This window comes from Argiope bruennichi, chromosome 6, assembly GCF_947563725.1.
Source record: "Argiope bruennichi chromosome 6, qqArgBrue1.1, whole genome shotgun sequence".
NCBI lineage: Eukaryota > Metazoa > Arthropoda > Arachnida > Araneae > Araneidae > Argiope > Argiope bruennichi.
In genome coordinates this window covers 44,519,283-44,544,797 of record NC_079156.1, presented here as the reverse complement: position 1 = coordinate 44,544,797, position 25,515 = coordinate 44,519,283, and the positions used below count along the sequence as shown (strand labels likewise).

The window sequence follows — 25,515 nt, the reverse complement described above, 5'->3', positions numbered from 1 at the left end:
AACAATTCAGAAATGGTTACGATAACACACGAGTATATCGAACTAAATACAATAAGATTACTATTATAACTAAATCTAGATAGCTATAAATTGTCTTGGATTTCTATAGTTAATAAATAAAAGTAACTAATTCAAAAAGAGCAGCACTCTAAACGAATTTAAATCATAAAATAGTTAATAATTTTTAGAAACAGGATGAAAATTTCTTTTTGACATGTCAAAATATCTTCAAATTATTATATTTACGTTACCGTTAAATCTTAATTATTACTGCATATTGCGCATTATTGATTATTACTGTATATTGCGCATTATTGATTATTATTGCATTTTGCGCATTATTGATTATTATTGCATTTTGCGCATTATTGATTATTATTGTGCATTGCTTGATTATTGTGCATATTATTTAGCTAATCTACAGATTAACTGCTTTGCTCCTTTAAAGTGCGGAATCAAGAGTTTTCCGCTCTTTAACTAAGTAATGTGCATATTAGCGGCTTCCTTATGGTTAAATTTAAAAGTTTGTATCTTAATGAAGGCGTCACTTTGAGAACTAAAGTATCCGACGTAGACAGAGCAAAAATTAATGTCCACTCGATTTTAGTTATGGCTCTTGGTAAACAGAGGATAGGTTTTATAAACTAGGTACTAAAACAGGTATTTTATAACAATTGTGTGGAAAATCTGAATTCAGTGTTTGCAGAGAGATTTTTGACACTGCTGTATGAATATTTTTACTTCGAATAACAATAAAACTATCCCTTGACACCGTGAAAGGTTTCAAAAAAATGTGACTGCAAATCTAAATGTACCACAAATAAGTGAACATGTCTCAAAAACCAATTGCTATGTAATTCAATGTCTCCAATCTTTAAGTAAGCATAATTTTATCATATGTTTCGCAAATTCATTTCCTTAATTGTAATAATAAGTTAAATCGTTTGATTTTTTTGTATGACAGTTTTTCAATTGATTGATTAAAATTCAAACTTGTGTTTATTTTATTTTATTCAATGGACGAATGAAAGAAACCTTTTTAAATAACAACGTTAGTTTTATTTTATTTACTCCTGTTTTCTTATTACGAATTACGAAAAACCAAAGCAAGAAGTCTTTTTCCAAAAATATACAAATCACTGTTGCCGCCAATCTTATTAAACTTTGCTGTTTCTGAACAATTGATTGATAATTTGATTCGATCAATTAATTTGTTGTTTGCTCGATTGTATTAACGTGACTTTTTAAAAATCAAAAAATAAATGAACAGTATTTTATTTTAAGCTTACAGAAGCATTGCTGTTGTTCCAGCATTGATCTTATTTTTACTTTAACGAGTTCCTAGAAGGTCATGTGCAGATTAGCGAATGTCTAGTAGGTAATATGCAGATTATCTTAGTAATTCGCAAAATACCTAGGTAATTTGAGAAATGAAATAATTTTTTCACTTTGATGGATCATCCTAGTTAATGTGCCGATTAACTCGCTAATTTGAGGATTTACTGATTTCTGCACTTTAGTGGTTACATTTATGCAAATGAAGAAATAATTTGCATAAATATCTTTATTTGGAGATATTTATACAAATATATAAATGAAGATATATATGTAATACGACCTTTCGAATCCTGTCGGCTTTTTAATATGTAATATTATTTGTTGTGAAGCAGGATGCAGTTGTGACCAGCAGTGAAGAGACCTTTTAACATTTTTAAATTCTTTTTAATATCCATCGGGAAAGCATAATTATTTACAAACAGAGACGCGGACAAGACGTCAGCCGCAGCGCAGACAAAAGCCGAAGTGGGGAAGAAGGGCCGAAATAAATTATCCCTCGCCTTATATAACCTTAGATTTTGATAGGGAAAATATTTCTTCACAGTGCCAATATATTAATAAGATTCTGATAGGGATTTCTGACGCATGTCGATCACATGTAAGGGAAACACAGGGATCTTTTAAGAAAGAATGTGCTTACTGGACATTTTTACCCCTTCACGCCGAGCGTGTGAAAATATCGGCATTTAGCTGACTAAGCAATTTTATAAAGCTTCTCTTGAATTAATTAAGTAGAGAAAGTGGAATTGGATCACGAAATAAGAGAATATTTTTAGAATGAAGTTACTATGAGCTAAATTATGATAAAATCTTCGAAATTAATTAAATTGAAATTAAAAGTTTAAAATATCATTACATATATATATCTTCATTTTCAGATGTCTCTGGCTTCTAAAATTAGAACATCTTACAAGGCCATACCATATATTACACCTTACATACCATATATTAAAAGAAAAAGAAAATCATAAGCATTGGGTATTTCAATAATATATTCCGTTTCTAACCGATTGATGCGGTATATAACAAAAGCTGTCTTTTTCAATTTCCTTGAAAATGGTTCTGACATCAGTCTTCTTATGTTCACTGTTGCCTTTCGAAATATGTCCCATCCATCCATATACAGTAACAAATACCCCTGTTATATCCAATGACCCGGCTCACGATCGGGACACCCCACCCTTTTCTTTTATAAAGGAAAGACCAACCGATATTTTTCACCCTCCCCCAAAAGTATCAAATCCGTTTTTTTCCCAAGGAACCACCTCGTAAACAGGAAAGGTAAAAGGTACCAACTCTTTGAGAACAATAATGGAAAGGGTGGGCAAAGGGGGAGGGGGTTCTAGAAGCCTTTTCCCTGAGTGACGAAGCACCTGGACAATACAAGTGAAAATAAGTCAAGTATTTTGTGTTTACCTGTTCGAATCTCTCACGGTTCTCTTCCTTACCCCCTTTCATATCGAAGGGTGCCCTACTTAGATGGGACGAGAGGGTGGCGATTGTACAGTAGAAGAAGGGAAAGGCTTGTCTAAGCAGATGGTGGGGTGTTTAAGAGAAAAAAATCCATTGATTTTGTTTATGTATTTCTTTAAGTTCCGCATCTTTGTTTTGTTGGATTACAATGGAACCAAGTATTTGAAGGCCATAAACAGGAAATGTGCATAACGGAAAGAAGGTAATTGACAAGGTTTTTTTGAATATTGCTAGGACAAAATCTGAAAGAGAAAAAAAAATGGAAATCTTTGGTCTATGCTATAAGTTCTCTGCATTTGAAACAAGCATCTTTAAAGAGTCGAGAAAATAAGTTAATAAATTCAAATTATAATTATTAAAAGAAAATAATTAAGAAAAAAACTTGAGTGAAACTTACTTAATAAATAGCATTAAGAAAATTAAACACACTTTTTTTAGTGACCTATTAAATGGAATTAATTATTTCAATTATATCTGACATTTTAATGTTTAAAATATACGACAATGGATATTATAAAATAATATCCATTGTTTTAATCTGGTATTGATTAATACCAGATTAAAATTTAATTAATTAATATTTAACTGATAATTAAGTCCTAAAATATTTAAATAAAGCTGTGCCATAAAAAAAAGCAAGTGTATAAGTTTTCAATCATCTAGCTCATAGGGAAATGAAAGAAAATCCTATTACAAAAGTCTGTTTTAACTAGTTTGAAACAAATAAAGTTAAATAATTAACGTAGGGTTACTCAAATTATTTTGACATTCGTTGTTTATAGTGAATTACCTATACAGATTTCGGAAATTGTATTCTAATTAATAAAAAACAGTTGAGAATGCTAGTTTATACAATTTACGGAGTTAAGAAAGTAAAAAAAAATAATGCTGTTTCAATACTAAACATAATTAATTGTTCTGTTTTTCATCTTTAAGTACGATATCTTAAGGGTATATTTAATAATTTCAAACTCATGCAAATTAGAAAAATTCTTCTCACGACGAATCTTTTGATAAATGAGAATATAAACCGGATATATATTAATGTGGGCTTTGTTTCAATTTAATTTTTCCAACTGTTTGCATGAGAGTCTCAGATTGAATGTAACTTTACTTAAAATGGTTTTATTATTTTCATTTTAGTTTTTGTTATTGAGAGATAGTTTTTAATTTTGATTAGTCTTTCTTTTATTTTTATTCCTTCAACAAGTTTTAAAAGTTCAAAAGGGCAGTGCGTTATATGCACGAAAAATTAATTACCAAAAGTTCGATATTAAATAAATATTACATTATGTATATTATTAATATTATACAGGAACAATTTTAATCAATGAAATGAAATAATGAGCTAGTACTAAATATTTATTTCACCTTGGCATAGCCTCGAGCGAATTTAGTTTAGTTTTGGGATTTTTATAACACGAGTTTCCATGAAAATAAGAATGTCTTGTTTGATTTCTTGTTTTTCATAATTGCCATTTCTATTTTATCTATTTTAATTATTGGAATATTATAGACGGAATCCATGTCCTTGATTGTGAACTTTCGAACTCTTGCATGTGTGTTGCATCGAACTTTAATTTCAGTAAATGTTTTTTTTTTGTTTTTGTTTTTTTGTATGTTTTTTTTTGTTTGTTTTTTAATGTGTGTTTGTTTTTGTAAATTGCTGTCACAATGCTCAGTGGTAGATTTCATGCTAACCAGATTAGGCAGTTGTTTAGGACCCCTATAACTGGCCTTATTAATCTATTTATTAGACAAGCGGCCAAATAAAAAAACATTTATACAAATTATATCCACAATAATTAAATAATTTAAATTAAAAATTTAGGTAACTAAAAATTAAGCTGAATTTTGGCGTTTTTCCGCGATTACTTCCAAAAACAGTATTGCACAAATAAATTTTACAGTTTCAAAATTTTAAAAATTGTCTTTTAAAGGATGCTAATTTAATAGTTGTGTGAATTTTTATTGAAATTTATCATTTTTTTAAAAAAATAATCTTTTAACATTATATTACATTTCCAACAATATATTACATAGTTTTCCTGTAATTCAAATCATTTTCATTGTTTCGGCAAATATTTGATCGCGTGATTTTCTTTCTTTGTCGAAAACTAAAAAAACAAGATGGATTCTATTTAATATCTGTGTAGTTTTTAAAACGAAAAAAAGCAAGAATTGAAATTACAAAACTGCGAAATTTAGACGACAAATGTGCCGCACATTACGTTTTTAATAGCATAATGCTCTCGTAGTCTCCATTACAAACATACAAATACATAATAAACAGAGCATATGTAAGATAGTTAAAGTATCGCCGTAGAATTAATGCATAACCTTTCCTAATCCATCCTAGACCTTTACTTTATGAGTAGTTCTAGTTTAATTCATAGCAATTCGTGAGTAATTCCTTTTTATTATTAAATTCCGTGTTTAAATTTGTGCTGTCGTTAGAGTCAATTATAAAATAAGTCCTGGATTAAACGAGATAGTTCAGAATTCAGGCATTTTATCACGGCTTAGCGTTTCCATAGTAACCGCCAATGCAAAATTTTGAAATCCGGATTATTTTATGATTTTAATTATATATAGTTTAAATTATATTGATCCCTTCAGAAAAACTTATATAATATTATTTCGAAATCAGTTATTTTATCTTTTGATTAGTTCTTTAAAATGATCATTGCGGTTGGAGTTTTATTAGTTAGTTCGTTTACGGCACATTAAACATGTATTTTGCATGTTATTTTGGCAACAATTCTCATAATACTTATATTGTTTATCGTGTGATGGGTTTTTTTTATCTGTTTTGTATGTTTTTTTTATGTGAACTAATTCTGGATCCATCTATTCAAGCATATTCTGAATTTTACAGCGTTTTGGCTGAAGAAAAGGGCTTTAGAAAAATTAGGGAAATTGCATCTTTTCCACAAAGCAGGGTTTTTTTTTGGTACATTTCTTATTTAATAAAAAAAAAAGATAATATCGAACTAAATCGAAATCAAGAAAGTAATTAAATTTTTCTTTCAAAAGTTATTACATAATAAAAAGAAGGATTCTTGTATTTTCTTTTCCTTTTTTGTATATGAAATATAGAGCATGTATTGCAATCTTCAAAGATCGAATTCGACGTTTCGACGAATCTCCACATTTTAGAGTTTCTTAGTTTGAAAAACACATATTTGGCATTTCTGTTTCTCTGCCCGTGATGAAGATAATTCAAAAACGCCTTGAACTAGACAGATGAAATTTGGTAATCTTTACACTAAATTTATTCATTTCTGTCAGACGATATTTGGGTTCAAACCCTGTAATTGTCAAGATCAATCGTCTGTAAGGCCCGCAGAGTAAAATGTTCAAATAATAGCAGTGAAAAATGCATGTGACTGGTGCTTATAAAATGTTGCAGGTCGAGAAAACTTCTTAAAAACACAGACTTTTATTTCTTGCGACAAACAAACATTTAATACATTATAAAATATCACATATTACACCGACACAGACTACGAACACAAGTGAAGAAAAAAAAAAGAATCTGAATCTACGTCTAAGTATGCGCGCACGATTGCTTCCTCTCTTATATAGAGTGAAAAAACATTTACATAAAACCGTCAAATAACATCTTGCATAAATAATTTGGAAGCATCATTTCACTTCATGTAATAAATCGTTGCGAACGGAGTTAGAATCATCAACAGTTTGTGTACACGCATTCGGATAGAAAGAAAACCCAATATGAAACGAGCATCCTATTTTTGCTAACAATTTCTGTCATATTTTAAGCAAAATCCATTTAGAGGAAGTTTGTTTGTCCATCTGTTCGAATATAAGTTAATACGATACAGAGTTCAATAGGTAAAATTCGGTATATAGTTTTAACATCTATAGCTCAGATACCTATCGAATTTTGTGCCAAACCAGCAGAAATTCACCGTCGATTCAGACTTTCAAAAGCATATAAACGCCGTCTCAAAAACTCAATAACTTAAATATATCAAATTTGGCATGTGATTTGGTAATTCTGTGTCAAATTCTGGTTTCAGTCGGTCAGGAAAAACGTGTTTAAATCACAAATTCGACTTTCGGATACTATTAACAGCACACCTGGGATTAATCGCCAAAAATACTCGCCAAGGATCACACAATAAATTTAGTAAAATTTTAAATTCAACCCGAAAGTTGATATTTTCCAACTACTAAATGCCATTACCATGTAAGGCAGTCTTTGGCTTACCTAAGGTTTACAATTTTTGAGGGATATGATGGATAACAGCTTTATTAGAGAATATATGGGAAAGTTTTGGCGAAACCTCACCGGCTGCTTAACCCTTTCTAAGACCGTGGGAAGTATGCTTCCCAACAAATTTATCAATCTTTGTATGAAATTATGTAGGTTGGCATAAGTTCTGACAAATTTTTTTAGAAGGACAGAAATTTAAATGCTTCAGTTCTTTATCTCACACAAAATAATGTGCCTTGGTTTGTCACGTAATTATTAATTAACCAAATCAATTAATCAAATTAAATTTATCTAATAAGCTAAATGAATCCCTTTTCTTATTCTAATTTCAAGCCTAAAAATATTTTAACATAATATGACTAGAAAAAAATGGCCCTTTAAAGGGTTAAAACGTATAATTCCCCAATAGTATAATTAGGAAGGATCTGTTGATAAAATAGGTGCTAATAAATGCTCTTAAACTCTTGATTTTAAAACGGAATAATTTTTTTTACATATTTATGTTTTATAAATTTTTTTAAATGACACAATTCGTTATTGAAAATTTCAAAATAAATGCAAAATTTTAAGATATAACAAAGGCTTGTAAGCAACTATTCATCTATTTAATATGAATGAATTTTGAATACTAACAATTATTTTGAGTTTCATAAAAGAAATTGAGCTCTGTAGTCTACTCTTTTGTTTTGTCACAACAGAAAACAAATTCAGTATATGATACTTTGATAGAAATTATAACTAATTAAAAAAAAACATTCCAAATCACGTTTCTTTTCAAAATGTGAACGAAAAATTCCTCATAATCATTAATCATAAAACTGGATCTCACCTCCCACATTAATAAAAATTCCGTTACAGAAATTAATAACAATGCAAGCGCACAAAGCATTAAAACGGTGTCTACAAAATTACCTTCTTTTTATTTTGCAAAATTTCCATATCATTTTGTGACACACTCTAATATTGTTGTAGACACCATCCTTGTCTAAGCGAAAATAATACCTTAAATAATAACTTGACACGTTGCTGCTAAATATTTCACGAAAAATGTTCGAAACTTCTTTTAACTTCTGCTACGCCCAGCAGTCTCTTCGCCTCTTTCAAACTCGCCTCGGTTTTGAAACCGGCTTTCGGTAATTGGAATCGCGCGCGAATTGTTGCTTTTAGGCGTATTGAAAAAAGAGACAAGTGTTGATCTATGCATTGCATTTGCAAGCACGGCCTACGTCTTTTCAGAAAGGCAGCAGGTCTACTCCCTTTGACGGAAATGTTCCCCTTCCTTTTCGAAGTTGTCGCTACAAAGTGATAAGTTCAAAGAAAAGAAAAAGAGAAGTTTTCTTTTTAATCATGTTGTTTTTAGGGTTGTAATTGCCTAACATAAACACTGAAACTTGATTTCATGAATACATGAGAACCAATGATACGCGTTCGGGTTTGATCATCAATGGCTTGATTTTTTTTTTTTTTTTTGATCCTGCTGTCGGGTCAAATCAACTTACATTTGCCGATTGTAATTCTGTTTAATACAACTAGAAAGATTCATGCCCTTTGGTAAATTATCATCAGTGATGTTTATTTCAGTTGTCAAAAGTGTTGGTTTAATTTAAAAGATGAGTCATAATTCTGGTTTATTTATCCGTTTCCAAGAAGGTGAATCAATTGAAAAGAGTTGAAACTAATGAAAAAAGAACGGGTTTATATGATTCTTTTGTCTAGGAGTGCTACCATCTCGTCAAACAGCTGGACTTTCAATGCATTGCACAAAATGAAGATAACCCATGAAACCATGTCAAAAACTGGTCTTGAAATTCTAAAAGACAGGTTCTATTATTTGATGCAAGCAAATCTGTATCCGTCTTTAATCTTCCAGAAAAAGTTTTCTATTGTATCAAGGGTAATCTGCATTTTGTGTAATGTATTGAAAGTATACACTCTTAACTAATGAGTGGTAGTCACTTCCAACCAAAAGATTAATTTCAATCCATTCTCCGTCAGGAGTATCTTTGTTCCATTGATCCCCCTTCTTGAAAACGAAAAAGAGATTAGTTAATGCTTTAACAACTTATGATTTATTACGTAGTTACATTAACATTTCATTTCGAAGCTATTCGAAAACAGTGGCGTAGCGAAAATAAGTGACATTAGGATTGCTCATTTTATCGACCTAAGTATGTATCAGAGACTTAGTATGTTTAAATATAGTTGAGGCGTTACTTTAAGGTTCAATCATTATTTTTGATTTTAAAAGATGACATTTATGCTCTAACTTTTTATCATCTTCTAGTCTATCTAACCCTAACTCTCATTATACCACTAACACGAAAACTGTGTTATTCTCCGCACGGTATTCGGTCTGAACATGAAACCTTGCTTTTTGTTACTTGCAATGATTTAGTTCTATATTCAGTATAAGATATAACAAGAAAGAGTGTAACATATTTAAGACAGGTGCACGATGTCAAAAAGAGCAATTTGTGTTAATCAATAAGAGTTTGAATGCTAATTGTGAACCAGGAAATAACAATTGCGAAGGACATGGAAGAAAAAGATAGTTTTGATAAGAGATATTCATTATTTACTATATTTGCCATATTTATTGAAGTTAATTCTCATCACCTGTTATACTTGCATCGCAATTGTAGCTGGGTGAATAGCATGGATTTTGAAAAATATCGGCATGTCAAGTAATTATGTAGCAGCAACACTAATTTTAGCTACATGGTCTCAGGAGAATTCTTAAATGTCTTGTCAACGTGATCTTTCTTATACCTCCAGCAAAAGAAATCGACGTATAGCAGATTCTGAAATATGAGAAACTAAAAGATGGGCACTATGTCCCATGCTCAATTCATAAAGTGAGTGTTAAGATTTATCTCTTGTGTCAAGCCATTTGGAAAATGTTCATTTGTAATCTTTGCTCGGATGTTTCACCCCTTATTTATCATTTCTCCTTGCTATGCTCTATTCTAATAAGTTCTGACTTCTTTAAAAGCACTAATTTAGTGTTTTCACTGCATGTATACTGCGTTTACAGAGAAATTCGTTTTATAGATTAGTATCTGTATAAATGTACTGCCTGTTGCCTGTATTAGTCTGTTTGACTGGTCCTTAAAAATTCGCACTTTTTGGTGGCTTAGTATATTCCGAAATTCAATTGAGATAACCAAATTCAGAGGATAATTTCAAATTCAGGATATTTAATTTTATCCTCATTAAATCCACGCTAAACAGATCGCAAGTATGAGAATAGAACATTCTTAAAAATTTAATATAGAAGTTTCAATAGAAGAATAGAATTTTGGATATAGAATTAAATGATAGAATCTTTCATTTTATTGATAAATAATAATACTGCTAAGAAAATATTTTACAAAGTGAGCTGTATGCTCATGTTTTGTCTAACTACTTTTTTTGTGTATCTAAAACAACAATTTTGTCCTATTTATACATTTTTAAATACGCAATATGTATCTGTGAAAACTTTAGGTATATATTATTTTTCACTTTTGATTACAAAGGCCATTTTTCAGTTACAAAGATCTACAAATTCTAGTCTTGTGTATATAATTAATTTTTCTGAAAAGAAACATTTTTTAACAATTATTTTTTTCTGATTTTTTAGCATGTTATAGTTTTTTAAATTGTTAACAATAATAGGTTCTAGTTTTGAAGTTGCCGAAATCTAAATATTCTGTAGTTTTAAATTTTATTGCAACTTATTTAATTTAATTAATCAGAGAAAATGAGCATCAATCTTTATCCACTGAGTGATCGATTTAAGACTTCCTTGTGATTTTTAAATATAACATATTTCTTACATCTTAATAAAGAGAGTTTAAATTTCTCCCCTTTCACCGCCCATATTTGTATACCACCCATATATCAACACATTTAGATAGCCCCATTTCTGCCTGAAAGCGTTTTTTCACTTATAAATATTCAACACCTGAAATACCGATCTTAGCTCGACAGGATTTTTTTTTTTGGGGGGGGAGGAGAAAATATTTAAATACGAATCACGTACTCATTGCGTATGAATATTTTTCAATCTTACCTACGTATGAACTGGTAATTTAAATAAAAAAAATCATGAATGCACTTAGTTTAACATGTTATTCTAAACTATCTGCTATATTACAGTATTCATTTTACAATTTATCTAACATTACTTATATTGTTGAACTTGCACTCAGTTTTGCTATGTTGAAATCGGTTCAAGATGGCATTGTATGACATTGTCAGCATGGGAACAGATAGAAAAAGGTTTTAATAGTTATAAAAAAATTGTTTTTTTTTTGTGTAAAGTTGTTTTATCTGGAAATACACCTATATAGATAAAAAACAAAAATATTAAATATAAATACATAAGTAAAAAAAAAAAAAAAAATAAAGCAAAACGCGCGACTCGAACCCACAACATACGCGTCATTCGTGCTGTTCTGACCACTATACTGCATTGCCCACACTTCGAAGCGGAAATTCGATATAATTTTTTAATAGTAAGTTATAAAGAATAATTTTTTTTGTGTGTAAAATCGCATTTTTTCAGGAAAGACACCTAAATAGATAAACTTAAAAAGCAAAACCCTATTTAAATATAAAATTTGATCCAAATAGTTTGAACCGTTTCCGAGATACACGAAATAAATTTATACATATATCTACAAGAATTTCTCGCTTAAAATTACCAATATTTAAAAATGGAGCAAAATATCATATTACCATTACTGTAACATCGTAAAAGTTCAGCAATATCATTTAGAGCTAGAAATTCAAAATTTAAGAATTTTAATGAAAAAATTGCCGTCGAAAAGACATCTAATTATATACCTTTACCCTATTTTAATACCTTTACTTTGACGATGTTTTTTTATTATTTAATTTTTAAGAAAAGGCACATTTCTTTCTCGCTTTGAAATATTTAATGAGTCATATATTTCAAAGAAATCATTAATTTGCTAACAATTTATTGAAACATATTCATATAAAATGATACAACTACCGAAATTAATCATTATTATTCTTTGGAAAAAGAAAGGGAAAGCTTTGTTATCTTTTATTATGCACATAATGCACTATACGCATATTTTCAGAAAATAAATGCTTGGAATCTTCTTTATATGCAAATAAAATGCTAAGAGGGCGCTGAATAATACTTCACAAATTTTGATTTAAAGGGCTTAACTTTTAAAATACTTATACTCAATTTGATGCCGTATCAGATAAAGTCTGCAGTGCTTTTCTAAACTTTAACAAAGCGATTTAGATCTGTTTATAAAAATACATGTGTAAAAGGTAACGTTGCTCAGTTTAGAATCTTAACACGGCTCATTCTTTTAAGAATGCGTTTTTTTTCCTTGCCTCCAGGGGTTGTGAAATTGTGAAAGCATCTTTCCTCTGAATAATAACAAAAACGTTATCATTCCTTCGGTGATGTTCTCAAGACAAGACAAGCTCGATCGCTCGCAATCGGGACTTTTTCTAACATTGAAATTCTTGGCATTCTTTTGTTTACTTCCTCTTTCTGGTCTTTGAAATTGAGAGTTTTTTTTTTTATTGCTGCTTTGCATTTTCTTTTTCATTTACTGTTTACATATTAGATTCTTTTTTTGAGAAGGAAATTTTATTTTCAAAATGCATTGAAGTAATCCTTTTATTCAGATATTGGGTGTTTGATTGGCAATCTAAAGATATAATTTTCGGAGTCGTGCAACTTGATTTAAAAAAAAAAATCGACTAATATGCACCAAAGAATTGTCGACAAAAGAAATGAACAAGCGTCATTCATCATATTTAGTAGATGATAATTACAAAGTTGATTATGCTGATTTAAAATTAATATCATTTTTACTTTTTAAATTATATAAATCCATCTTAGTACCTTCATTGAAGAAAAATTATAGAAGAAATTAAGGGAAACGAAAACACATTCATCATATTAAGCAGACAATGATTGCGTACTGAGTGATGCTCACATAAATATATAATCTTGAACCATAATCAGCTTTTAAACAACATAAATTAATCTGAATTTTTTTTTATTGGTAAAGAATTCTTCCTTCCCAACACGGATATTCGAGGTTTTCACCTTTGAAATTAATTCTGCGTGGTTATTTGTTTCTCAAACTGCATTACATGAAAAATTTTTAGAGTCTTATTCTTTTTACAATTTCTTCCATTTTTGTGATAGTTAAATAAGCTTTTGATAGTTAAACTAACTAAAGAGAATGACCATATTTAAAATAGTTTGTGACAAAATAAAATCAGAAAAGGGCTCTTAAAATTCAAGGTGTCAAATTCACTTTTTTTAAAAAGAGAATTCTAGATAAATCTTATTTGAACATTAAATAAGATGATATGCATATTTAAAATCTCTACTCATAACAGAGGTTAATATGTGTGGTGGTAAATGTTATATCATGAATTTTATAAGTATTTCATTTTTTTTTTACTAAAAATGATTAAATTATCATGAATGTCCGCTATACCTGGAATTTTGGCTTAGTGCATATTTCGCTGTAATTATTCTTTTCATATCTTTTTATAATTTAATGTAATGAAATCCATGCATGTAAAATGTCATTACGACATTAAAATAACTATTTTAATGTTATTTTGAATATATCTCTTTCTTAGATTTTCCAAAGATAAAGTTGATGAAGTTTTGATTTATCAAATTCTTCAAGGAATGATATTTCTCCTTTAAATAACTAAATAAGATTAACAACATATCTGAAATGAAAGTGTGCTTGTATCTGGAAGGACTGAAAAATTACATCTAGAATTTTCATGAATATTATATACTTTACTTACTTTTACTTTGATTATTTATGTATTTTGATTACTTTTCCTGCCATTTAAATAAAAATTTCATACTGTATAAATATGTGAAAAATTTTAATTATATGTTTTTATTTTTCACATGCTATGTTTTTATCTAACTTTCCAAATTGCTGTTTACAGTATTCATTTAACTGACCAAAAGATTCTGCAAGTTACGAACTATACATTTTACTTTTACAAATAAGAAGAAAAAAATGGAATCTAAATTTGTTCTTTTTTTTTTTTTGTAAAAAGGAATAAAATTAAAAATAAGAAATGTAAATGAAAGCCGTAGAGATTTACTTTTGCCAGTTCTTATATCCTGCACAATAATATGAAGTGCAAATATGTTCTGTTTTATAGCTTTCTATTGCTAGTTTGCTAATTTATTCTATTTTTAAGAAAATAATATTAGCAAAATTCATAATCTTATATATTAATATAGCAAATTAAATTTAAAAACAACATGTTGAAAGATAAAAATTTGTTAATTGCAAAATATTTAACAAAATGACAACTTTTTTCCTCTCTTAATATTACGCCCTTTGCAACTGTTGTGTCGGAATATCCAGTATAACTGACATGTTGCAACTTTTTAAAATTTTTCATCCATAGACTTGATCTTTTGTTTATGACTTTATGTTGAATAAATTTTATTTATATATTTATGCTGTAGTTCTCAATACACCAACTAAAGAATTTTTTTTTTGTTTAAATATTTCTTAATTCCGATTGAAGGGGTTTTAAAAAAAAGTACGCACTTTATAAAAATTTTTTAAAAAGAAATAAACGCCTTAGGTTGGGCTCTTAAAACCTTTGATTGAAACTAATTAAAAGCAAACAAGTCGTAATACACCATAGCCAAAAGAAGGAAATAATTAATTAACGAAATCGGAATCGCCAAAATTGGCAACGAACCCCCTCTGCGGTAGGGCCGGAAACGTAAAACAACGGAGCGACAAATCGTTGTGATGAGCAGCCGGCTTCGATTTCTGAACTTCACCTTATCACAATACGCTCTCCAATGCATGTCAATTACCAGTATTATCTGTAGTGAGAAACGTAATCGACGAGACATTTTTCCTCTATTCATTGTTGAACTTGGGAATCACGCTTCCGCGATATGCGGCGGACCTTGAAATTGTTTTCCCTCCAACGCCAGAGAAAGAAAATCGAACGAATTCCACCTTCACTTTTTGATACAGCATGTTGGAGAAAGGATCTTATCGTACTTGTTAGTCCAAGTAGCCACTGGATCCGAAAAAGGAATATTTTCTAAAAATGGAATCGTCATTTGCATGATGAAACAGGCTTCGGATTAAAACTGCCAAACTAAAATCACCAAAGGGCAACGAATTTTTGGTTGCTATTTAAGGTTGGTAACTTCCGATGGAAACTATGGGAGTGTTGTCCTTTTCACTCTTTATTTTTACATATGAATCAAATGAAATAAATGTTCATGTAGTGGCACATTTTGTGTTTAGCTTGGCTGGTTATTAATGCTGCTCTTGAGAAGATCCTGGCTATTGTTTCAAGTGGCCATTGCTTTTGAAATTTTTTAAAAAGTCATTATTTGGCTGATGTAGAAAAGATTTTGATTTAAAATTACCAAACTAAAATCACCAAAGGGCAACGATTTTTTTTGCTTGCTATTTAAGGTTGGTAACTTCCGACGGAAACTATTGGAGTGCTGTCCTTTTCACTTTTTATTTTTACGTATGAATCAAATGAAATAAATTTTCGTATAGTTTTACATTTTGTGTTTAGCTTGGCTGGCTATTGGTGCTACTTTTGAGCGGATTTTATCATGGTTGTTGTTTCAAGTGGCCGTTACATTTGAGAAGAAATATCTTTTTTAATAATTTAGTTATCATTTGGTTGATAAAAAAAAAATTGAATTAAAATTTTGAAAGTAAAATCACCACAAGACAACGATTTTTTGGTTGCTATTTAAGGGTGGTAACTTCCGATGGAAACTATCATTGTCTTGTCCATTTCACTTTTTATTTTTACATATGAATCAAATGAAATAAATTTTCATGTAGTGTTGTTACATTTTGTGTTTAGCCTGTCAGGTTATTAATGCTGCTCTTGGGAAGATCTTGGCTATTGTTTCAAGTGGCTATTGCATTTGAGAAAGGATATGTTTAATATGGAAATAATCATTTGGTTGATAAAAAAGATTTTGAATTAAAATTGCCAATGTAAATTATCAAATACCAAAAATCTTTTAGTTATTATTTAATGTTTGGTAACTATTAGCAATTTCCGATGAAAACAAATGGAATAGTTTTTTCCCTCAACTTTTCATGTGTGAAAATGAAAAGTCGCGAAATAAAATGAAGAAATTTTCATATAGAGTCATATTTCGTTTTTGGCTTGGTTATTCATGCTAGAGGTAATTGATACTTTATTAAATTTAGAGGATTTAATCCTCTAAATCTAATAAAGTATCCTTATTATTTCAAATAGCTTCTGCATTTGAGAAGGGATATTTTGATCAAAGAAGTCATCATTTGGCTGATAAAAACGATTTTAAATTAAAATTACCAAAATAAAATCATCAAACTTTTGCGATTTTTTGGTTGTTATCTAATGTTCGTAGCTTCCAATAAAAACAAAGGGAATGCTTTGTTTCCTTAACCTTTCATGTGTGAAATTGAGAAATCGAGAGGTCAAATGAAAAAAAAAATTCATATAGAGTCACATTTTGCGTTTATCTTAATTGATTATTGATGCTAGAGGTTAATGGTGCTTTATTAGATCTAGTGGGGATATAATCCTGCTTATTACTTCAAATAACCTTTATATTTGAGAAGGGATATTTTCATAAAAAAAATCATCATTTGGTTAATAAAAAAATGTTGAATTAAAATTGCCAAACTTGTTGCGATTTTTAGCTTACTTTTTAATGTTAGTAGCTTCCGATGAAAATAAAGGGAATTTTTTCCCCTCAACCTTTCATGTGTGAAAATGAAAAATCCAGAGGTCAAATGAAAAAAAAAAAATCATAGAGTCGCATCTTGTATTTAGCTTGGGTATTGGTGTTAGAGGTTATTGATGTTTTATTAGATCTTGGAAGGATCTAATCCTGTATATTACTTCAAAAACCCTCTGCAATTGAAGAGAGATATTTTGATCTAAGATGTCATCATTTGGATGATAAAAAAAATTTGAATCAAAACTACCAAATTAAAATCATTACAATTTCAATGATTTTTTAAATTATTTTATGTTGGCGACTTTTACTGAAGCAAGAGGGAGTGTTTTTGATCTATTTTTCATGTAGATTTTCAAAAAATGTTGCATTTTACGTTTGACCTGCCTTGTTATTAATTCTACGTGAGAAAGAATCATATCATACTTGTTATTTTTAAGAAGGCAATGAACTAGCAGTTTTGACAAAAGACTCATAATTATTATGATGAAGGAGATCTGGATTAAATTGCTATAGTAAATTTAGTAAAAGACAATGATTTATTGGTTATTATTTTGTAACGATAACTTCAAATGAAGCCGGTGGTAGTGTTCTTCCTTTGACTTTTCATATTAACTTCCTCAGCATGTCGCATTTTGCATTTGACCTCGTCAGTTGCATTATGCATTGTGGAAGGATATTATCATATTTGTTACTTTTAATTCGCCAATTGATCTGGGAAGGAATAGTTTTAGCAAAGGAATCATCATTTTTTTGATAAAGAAGGTTTTGGATTAAAATTGCCGCAGGAAATTTAGTAAAAGGCAATGATTTTTTTACTATTATTTTGTGATGGTAACTTCAAATGAAGACAGTAGTGTTGTTCTTCCCTTGACTTTTCGTATAAACTTTCTCAGCATATCGCATTTTGCTTTTGGCTTAGTCAGCTATTGATGTTACGTAAGGGAGAATCTTATGATATTTTAAATTTTTAATTAACCAATTGATATAGGAAAGAATCGTTTTAGCAAGGGAGTTATCATTTTTTAGATAAAGGTTTTAGATTAAAATTGACATAGTAAAATTAGTAAAAGACAATTATTTACTGGTTATTATTTCGTAATGATAACTTCAAATGAAGCCGGTGGTAGTGTTTTTCCTTTGATTTTTCATATAAACTTCCTCAGTATATCGCATTTTGTGTTTGGCCTGGCCAGTTATTGATGCTATGTGAGGAGAGGTCTTATTGTATTTATTACCTTTAAATAGCCAATAAATCTGGGAAGGTATAGTTTTAGCAAGGGAGTCGTCATTTTTTAGATAAAGGAAGCTCTGGATTAAAATCCCGAAGCAAAATTAGTAAAAGGCAATGATTTATTATTTTGTGGTATTAACTTCAAATGAAGCCCATGTTTTTAGTACTTTTCTTGACTTTTCACTTAAACTTTCTCAATACGCCGCGTTTTGCTTTTGGCCTGGTCGGTTACTGACGCTACATTAAGAAGGATCTTGTATGCTTTATGACTTAAGCAGCCATTAGATATAAGCAACCATATTTTTAAAAAAGGAAATTATCATTTGTGACATAAAATTAGTGCTTTGCTTATTTTAATTAAGAAGTATTAAAATCAAAATAATGAAATCGCATCCGGCTTAAGATATGACAATCACAATGTAATGATAATGCAATTTTATAATTGCTATGAAAAGACATAATTTTTCTCATATTTAAATTTAAGTCGATATTATTTAAGAAAACCTAATCTTCTAAGCGTAATCTTCTAAATTTATCTTCTAAGCGTTTGTTTTATTTTAATATTATTGAAAACGTTTTGATAGTATTGATTTTTAATTTTCAAATCAATCTTTTTGCAAAGAAAAAAAATTATTTGTACCAGCCGCTTTAGTTAAATTTTAATTTCCTTAAATTCAATTTCTTTTAATTTTTTTCCTTTTTTTTCTTTCAAATTTTATATTCTTGCTTTAAATTGCACTTTCATATTCACTAAAATTTATTGCACAAAATTGCAGAGGGAGTTTAAGATACAGCTAATGTAAAATAATATAGCATTTTTACTGCCATTTGTAGTGAAAAATGAAAATATTATCAATACCTCATTTTATATCTTAGATATAAAACATACAGAATAGATAAGCGCTTATTTCTTGCGCAATTTTATCATATACAAAATGATAACATGGAAAAAAATTAAAATATTTTTTAATAGAAAAAAGACTTATTGTTTTTAAAATATAAAGATGAAGAAAAATAGGAAATGAAAAAAAAATTCATTTGCCATCTCAAATGTATTTTAATCTTCATCGTAAATAAAAATCTAAATAACTTATGAAATATTAAAGAGAGAGCTTTGAAATTTCGTGTGAAAGTAATGAAATAAGCGAATAAAATAAAAATTAATGTTTTGGCCATTTTTCTGGAACTGTGTTCATTTAAGGGAAGCTATCGAAAAAAAAAAGTTTAATTTTTTATCATTCCTTTTTAAGCTTATTAATATAAATATGTGACAACTTATAAAAATAAAAAAATTTAAATTTAACAAAGAGAATTAACTGCTCTTGTAGGATGACTAAACTTATTCCAAGGTTATCAGTTGAAGCAGCTTTAAAGAACACCTCGTTACATAACGACAACTGACAGCTTAAAAGACTTTAACTAGCTTATGTCAGGAGACGATAAAGAACAGATGAAGGGGAAAAAGAAAGCTGGAGTTAAAAAAAATTCGAAATAAAATTGCTCTGAAAAGACGCGCTAAAATACTTGCTTTTAATAAAACAAGACTCTAAGTAATTGGTGCCGCTGATACTGTAATGTAGTCTGAAGATGCTTTGAACTTGCCGAGTTTGTTCGTGATAACCGAGACACGGCGTGCTGGAAAAGTTCTAGCTGGGCAGCAATAACAAATATTCAGCCATCCACAGAAGAAATGTCCGAAATGGCCTTCTGCTTCTCCAAGTAATGCTATAAAAAGTCGTTTAATGCATGACCGGAAGAACGAAGCCAACAAGAACAATAAGAAAATTAGGAAGCTATGTAGAGGAGTTGCATGCAACAAACATCGTTAGGAAGTTAAAATTCTTAGGTTAAATTATGTGAAATTTGAAGATTGGAGGTGGTTACGAAAGATTAATTTGGAGTTGATGAGGCATTGCCAATCACAAAAAATGGTAATAATGGGCTCATCATTTATAGGAGAACCGAAGCATCCATTGTAGGAAATAAAACATTCAGACGAAAGATGAAACGAAGGAATTTAATTAATAGAATGCCACAAGATTAGTAAATTATTTTAAGCGAAGGGTTTTTTTTGTCCACATTTGAAACTTATGGTTCTTTTTGACAACGAATAATGAAAAAAAGAGATAAGCAATTAAGCAATCGTGAACAATCATAAGATGATCTGTTAGCATCGTTAGGAAGTGAAAATTCTTAGGTTAAATTATGTGAAATTTGAAAATTGGAGTTGGTAACAAAAGACTAATCTGGAGTTGATGCGGCATTGCCAATCACTAATAATGGCAACAAATAATGAAACATAGAGACATGCAATCATGAACAATCATTAGGAGATCTGTTGGCATCGTTAGGAAGTGAAAATTCTTAGGTTAAATTATGCGAAATTTGAAGATTGGAGCTTGTTATGAAATATTAATCTGGAGTTGATGATGCACTGCCAATCACTAAAAATAGTAATAATTAGTAGCTCGTCATTTATAAGAAGTCGACACATACTTGAAGGGCAACAAAACATTCAGGCGAAAGCTGAAAGGCAAAAATGTGAGCAATCGAATGCCACATGGTTATCAAATTGTTTTAAGCATGGTTTTTTTTAATGGTTCTATTTGGCTACGAATAAGGAAGAATAGAGAGCAGCAATTAAGCAATCATGAACAATCATAAGATGATCTGTTGACATAGAGTAAAAATATTGTTATCTTACCAAAAGATGGGACTTAAAGATTGCAAAGGTTAGGAATCCATTAAAAAGAACAGTTTGCAATTGTTTTTTGAAGAGAGCATATGAATATAATTGGGAAAATTACTAAAATCAGTTTTCTGGTAAAACAAGACCCCCGTCCTCTCAATTTGTCTGCCAACTATACCATGCCATCTGAATAGTTGACAATGAAGATGAAAGAAGACAAATGTTTCTAAATGAACTAAAGCTTTTAACTAATGAGAGGTATGATTAGGCCATGGTTAAGAATCATTTAACTCATCAACTGGATCTGCTAGTTGGAGAAAAACCCTCATCCTCCCACGAACTGACAACTATGTAAAAAGCATTCAAAAGCATGGTGGGGAATATCCGACCGAGCCACCCAAACAACTGGAGAATAAGAAAGCGTTAAAGAAGAGAACAACAAAAGAAAGGAAAGAGAGAGAAGGAGAAAGAGAAGAAGAAAAAAAACTTTCTTTCACGATCGACGCTTTCTTAGCTCGAGAGGGTAATAAGCAAATCAGCAAGAGAGAGCGATCACATTAGCTTTCTAACGGTACTCCTTAGAGATCGGAAAACTGGTTGGGAAAAAACTGAGCGGTCCAGCAACTCTGGTGGAAAGCCACCGGTTTTTTGGTCATGGTGCAGTCTCTACGGCTTTTTACCTGAAGGTAGAGGGGGGCAGGACAGGTTCGCACCGCGCTGGTTCTACCTGGTTCGATGACCTGGCAGGTAAACAGGATCGAGAGCGGCACTTGCCGGTTGGTCCTCAGTAGAGAAAGTTGTCCCGCGCCTTTCTCCTGCCACCGTCCCGATCGCGAGAACCTGCACCCGCTTCCTTCCTTGCAGTTTTTGATGGTCGCCCAGATCTGATTTTGATGGTCAAGACTGCTGCACGTTTCTTCCTTTTTCTTTTCCTCATTTCTTGGAATCTTTGTCCTTCAGTCTGAAAGCAAAGAAGGAAAGTGTTCTTGTGGAAAAGAAGCCTGCATGTCGCCGGTGAGGATAGCGGATACCTGTTGCGGAATTTGGAAACTGTTCCTCAGGTCAATGACACCGGGTCCTCCGTAACAGTGGATGCCGATGCCAAAACATTAGAACAACCCATTCAGAAGGGATTGAACTTGAAACTGCACTCTTAATTAACATCTTATAGTGATCGCCGTGCGTTTTTGCTTCTTTTTTGACATTTTTTGTGGATTAAATCATTGAAACCTTTGCAATAGGATTGTTTGTTGACATTGAGCAAAAACTTTCTGACTCAAGGTAAGATCGTAATACAGCCCTAAAAGATTTCCCCGGTGAATGTTTTGCTTACTATTTTCTGTAAAAACGGCGAATTTAAGCTCACGTGAATATTATGAAGTACAACCAATACCGGTGAATTCGAGAAATTTCAGAAGCTCAGCAACGATTTCTTGACACGTGTTATCTTTCAAATTGCTATGGACTCTTTCATCAAAGTCGAAGAATGTGGTCCGGGCGAAGATTTTGCTTCCTCGGTGACTTCCACGGTGGTCAGCCCCCTGGGTCATCAGAACCCCCACGATGACCACATCACTGACTTGGGCTTCGACCCAACGTCAGCCACGGACTTTGGCATTGGACTGTTTGACGACAAAAAGAACTATTTCGATCCTTTGGCTCCAATGGCAGAACCAGTAAGCACATTCCATCACAACATCAAAAAGGAATATTCTTACGAGCCTGTTGTGACAAATATCAGACCAGCAGCAGTTATTAGCTCTGTTTCTGATGATGTTGGCAGTTATGTAACATCACCTGTGGTGACTAGTGTAACGTCACCGGACATGTTGGGCAGAAGTCCCCCTCCGTTTACACAAAACAACAATGGACCCTCTTATCCCGGTATTACCATTCTCTACGAACAAAAAGGAGTGGAAAGTTCAACAAGTCCGCAACGTAAATATATGCCCCAGAAAGGATATTCACCGACAAAATCTTCAGGTATGTTTACTGTGAAATAATTACAAGAGTTTTATAACAACGAGTAAATTATGAATAATAACTAGAATGACATTGAGGAATAATTTTTCACGAAATATGGCAGTGCCTTTTAAATCTATTTTGTTATCAATTCATTTAAATTTATTTGAAAATTTGTGAAATATTACTATATTTATATTGTAAAATTTGTGAAGTAGTATTGTTTTGAGTGATAGAAAATTACTGGTAAGTAATTAAATTCAAACATTGTTGGTTTCATTTTTTATTACATTATAATAAAAAGAATCAAAATAAGATTTTAAATTTGAGAAAAAATATTGCATTGTAAAGTAAAAACCAAATTTACAAAAAAAAAATTCTAATTTTGAATGAATATTTAAATTAATATATTTAATTATTATTCGAGATAATATTTTTCGATTTTTTTTTTTGTGAAATTCGTATTTGTATTAAAATATTATAAAATTGAAAACTATGAAAAATTTAGCATGCTACTGTATTGATTTTTACAGAATTGAATTTTACAGAATTTTATTTTTTATTATGGTAAAAAAAATATCTAAACATTTAACCAAATTCAGGCAATTATTATTACTATGCAGAGCATTTATATGCTTCTTTTGCAGTAAATTCCAGTTCTTATTTATAATAATTCAAAACAAATAATTATTTAAAATAAAAAAAAATCTTGTTTTTATTTTTTTAATAATTTCAAGATTTTATAATTATATTGTTTCTTATTGTGCCAATTAAAGTTTTCAATACAATATTTTATCCTCCATTTTTTATATAGCATTTTCATTTCAGAAATAATAAACAAAATATTTACTTTAGCTCATTTATAATATGAGTGTTGACATCACCGTTTTGCCGCAAAAGTTAATTAATCATTATTTCTATTCAATTAACAAACATAATAAGTCAAAACAATATTTGTTGTCAATCGATTACGCAATTAACACGCAACAGTCTCGTTTCCCTTGTCGAGTTAGCGAAAGGGTGAAGAACGAGGTGATGTAATTGTAGATGGCGCTTTTCGGTATGATTGCAAAACAATTCTCCCTCATTAATGCCGCAAAGGTTTCGTTTTCCCCGCAACTTTTCTTTTATTTTCCCGCTCTCTGATTTTTCTCTCTCTCTGTACGCATTCTTTTTTCACATATGCTTTCGCAATAAAATCTGAAAAAAAAAGTGCGTTTTTATAAAAAATATATCTAAAATTTCAAAAACTGTAAAATTTAAAATTAATTCAAAAATTTTATTTTTAATGAATAAAAATTTTAATTGATATTTTCTGTTAAATTAACAAAATTTTCTGTTTGAATTATAATTTAAAGTAGCTTATTTGTAAATATTGCATTGATAAAATTTAATTAATCTAACTTTTTGTTTTTATCAAAAGTTCTTTTTAGGAGAAAAATTGTAGGCAGAGCATTTGTTTTTGGCATTTTAAATAAAATGCAAATATCATTTGGAATTTTTCAGGTTTTTGTTGTTTTTTTGTAACTTTTGAATATATTAATTTTAAGTTTTGAATATTTTAATTTTCCTGAAAGATTTAAACTTATGGAAAATTATATATAAACAAATTTATCATCTAATAAATAATTTGAATTAAATTCTTCGTATAATTATTTCTTTTAATGCAATAATTTTTTTGTTTTTGTCCAAGATTTGTTCCATATTGGCTGTGAAGGTGAATGCGAAAAACTGACTCTATTATCAAATTAAATCATATAAAAATAAAATGGAAATTTTTTTGATCAATAAATATTTAGTTGAGATTTGCATTCCGAAACTATAAAATTTGCGAAATTAAAATCAACACAAATCTTGATAAAAAAAATATTGTATCTTTTTTTTTCCTTGGCTTTATTTTAGAAATCTTTTTTATCGGTTTTCTATGAAACAAATTTTATTTCTATATTATCAATATTATAAAATATGCGTGTTTTGTATTATTAAGAATCCATTTCATTTTTACAAATTATTATTTCTCATTTTAATATTTACATTATTCAAATGAAGCTAAAGGAAATTGTTGTTAAAAAAAGGTGTAGTTGAAAAAGAATTATTAATTATAGAAATTCATTTTTCAAGAAATGATAAATATAAAAATATTAAAAACTGTAATTTTATAACATTTTGTATGTAGAACTACAAAATGCTGTGACATTTAGTCGTATTTAAAATTCTTTGCTTAATATTTTGTATCTTGAAATTAATTAATCAAAAACACTTAAATCTGGTATTTATTTTATTTTTATTTTCAAGTTTAAATATTAACGTTTCTAATACGGATTTATTAATAATAATTTGATATTTATTTACATTTTAATATATACGTATTTGAAGGCTTTTTTATGATAGTTGAAGGGTTTTATAGCTTCATTTCTTTAATGAATAATTTTTCATTATTATTCCTTTTAAACCTAAATATTGTTATGATCTGATCGTAAATTTTTGACTTTGAGTTTGCAGTGCATATACACCCAAATCCAATCTATATCCTTAATAGCTTAGTGTATGTTATTTCCCTCGGGGGCAAACTTTCTCTCCCTAATGTGGTGTGGAAATTTGGAAAGAGTGTGCATGTTGAGTGTTGTATTAACTGTTCAAAAGAAGATCCGTTCAGATGCATTAAAATAAATAAAATGTAAAAATATATTAAAAATCAGAATTAAAATTGGTAAAAGAATTAAAAAATAATTTTTGTACTAATATAATATGTTTAACTTATTAACATTTTAATTCTTCCCTCTCTAAAAGTTATCTAAAAAAATTAAATTTAAAAT

At 29.7% G+C, this 25,515-nt stretch overlaps 1 protein-coding gene across 3 annotated transcripts in view; it reads left to right on the top strand.

Annotated features, from left to right (window-relative positions):
• LOC129972880 (ecdysone-induced protein 78C-like) overlaps window positions 1-25,515 on the top strand; it is a 221,510-nt gene that overhangs the window by 103,089 nt on the left and 92,906 nt on the right. For 2 of the 3 annotated variants that reach the window (XM_056087184.1, XM_056087183.1), the window contains exon 1: window positions 21,333-22,720. The exons of the other annotated variant lie outside the window; for it this stretch is intronic. In XM_056087184.1, coding sequence (XP_055943159.1) covers window positions 22,198-22,720 — 523 coding nt within the window. In that variant the 5' untranslated portion in view covers window positions 21,333-22,197. Of the gene's footprint in view, window positions 1-21,332; window positions 22,721-25,515 lie in introns of those variants that run through there. 3 annotated transcript variants of the gene reach the window in all.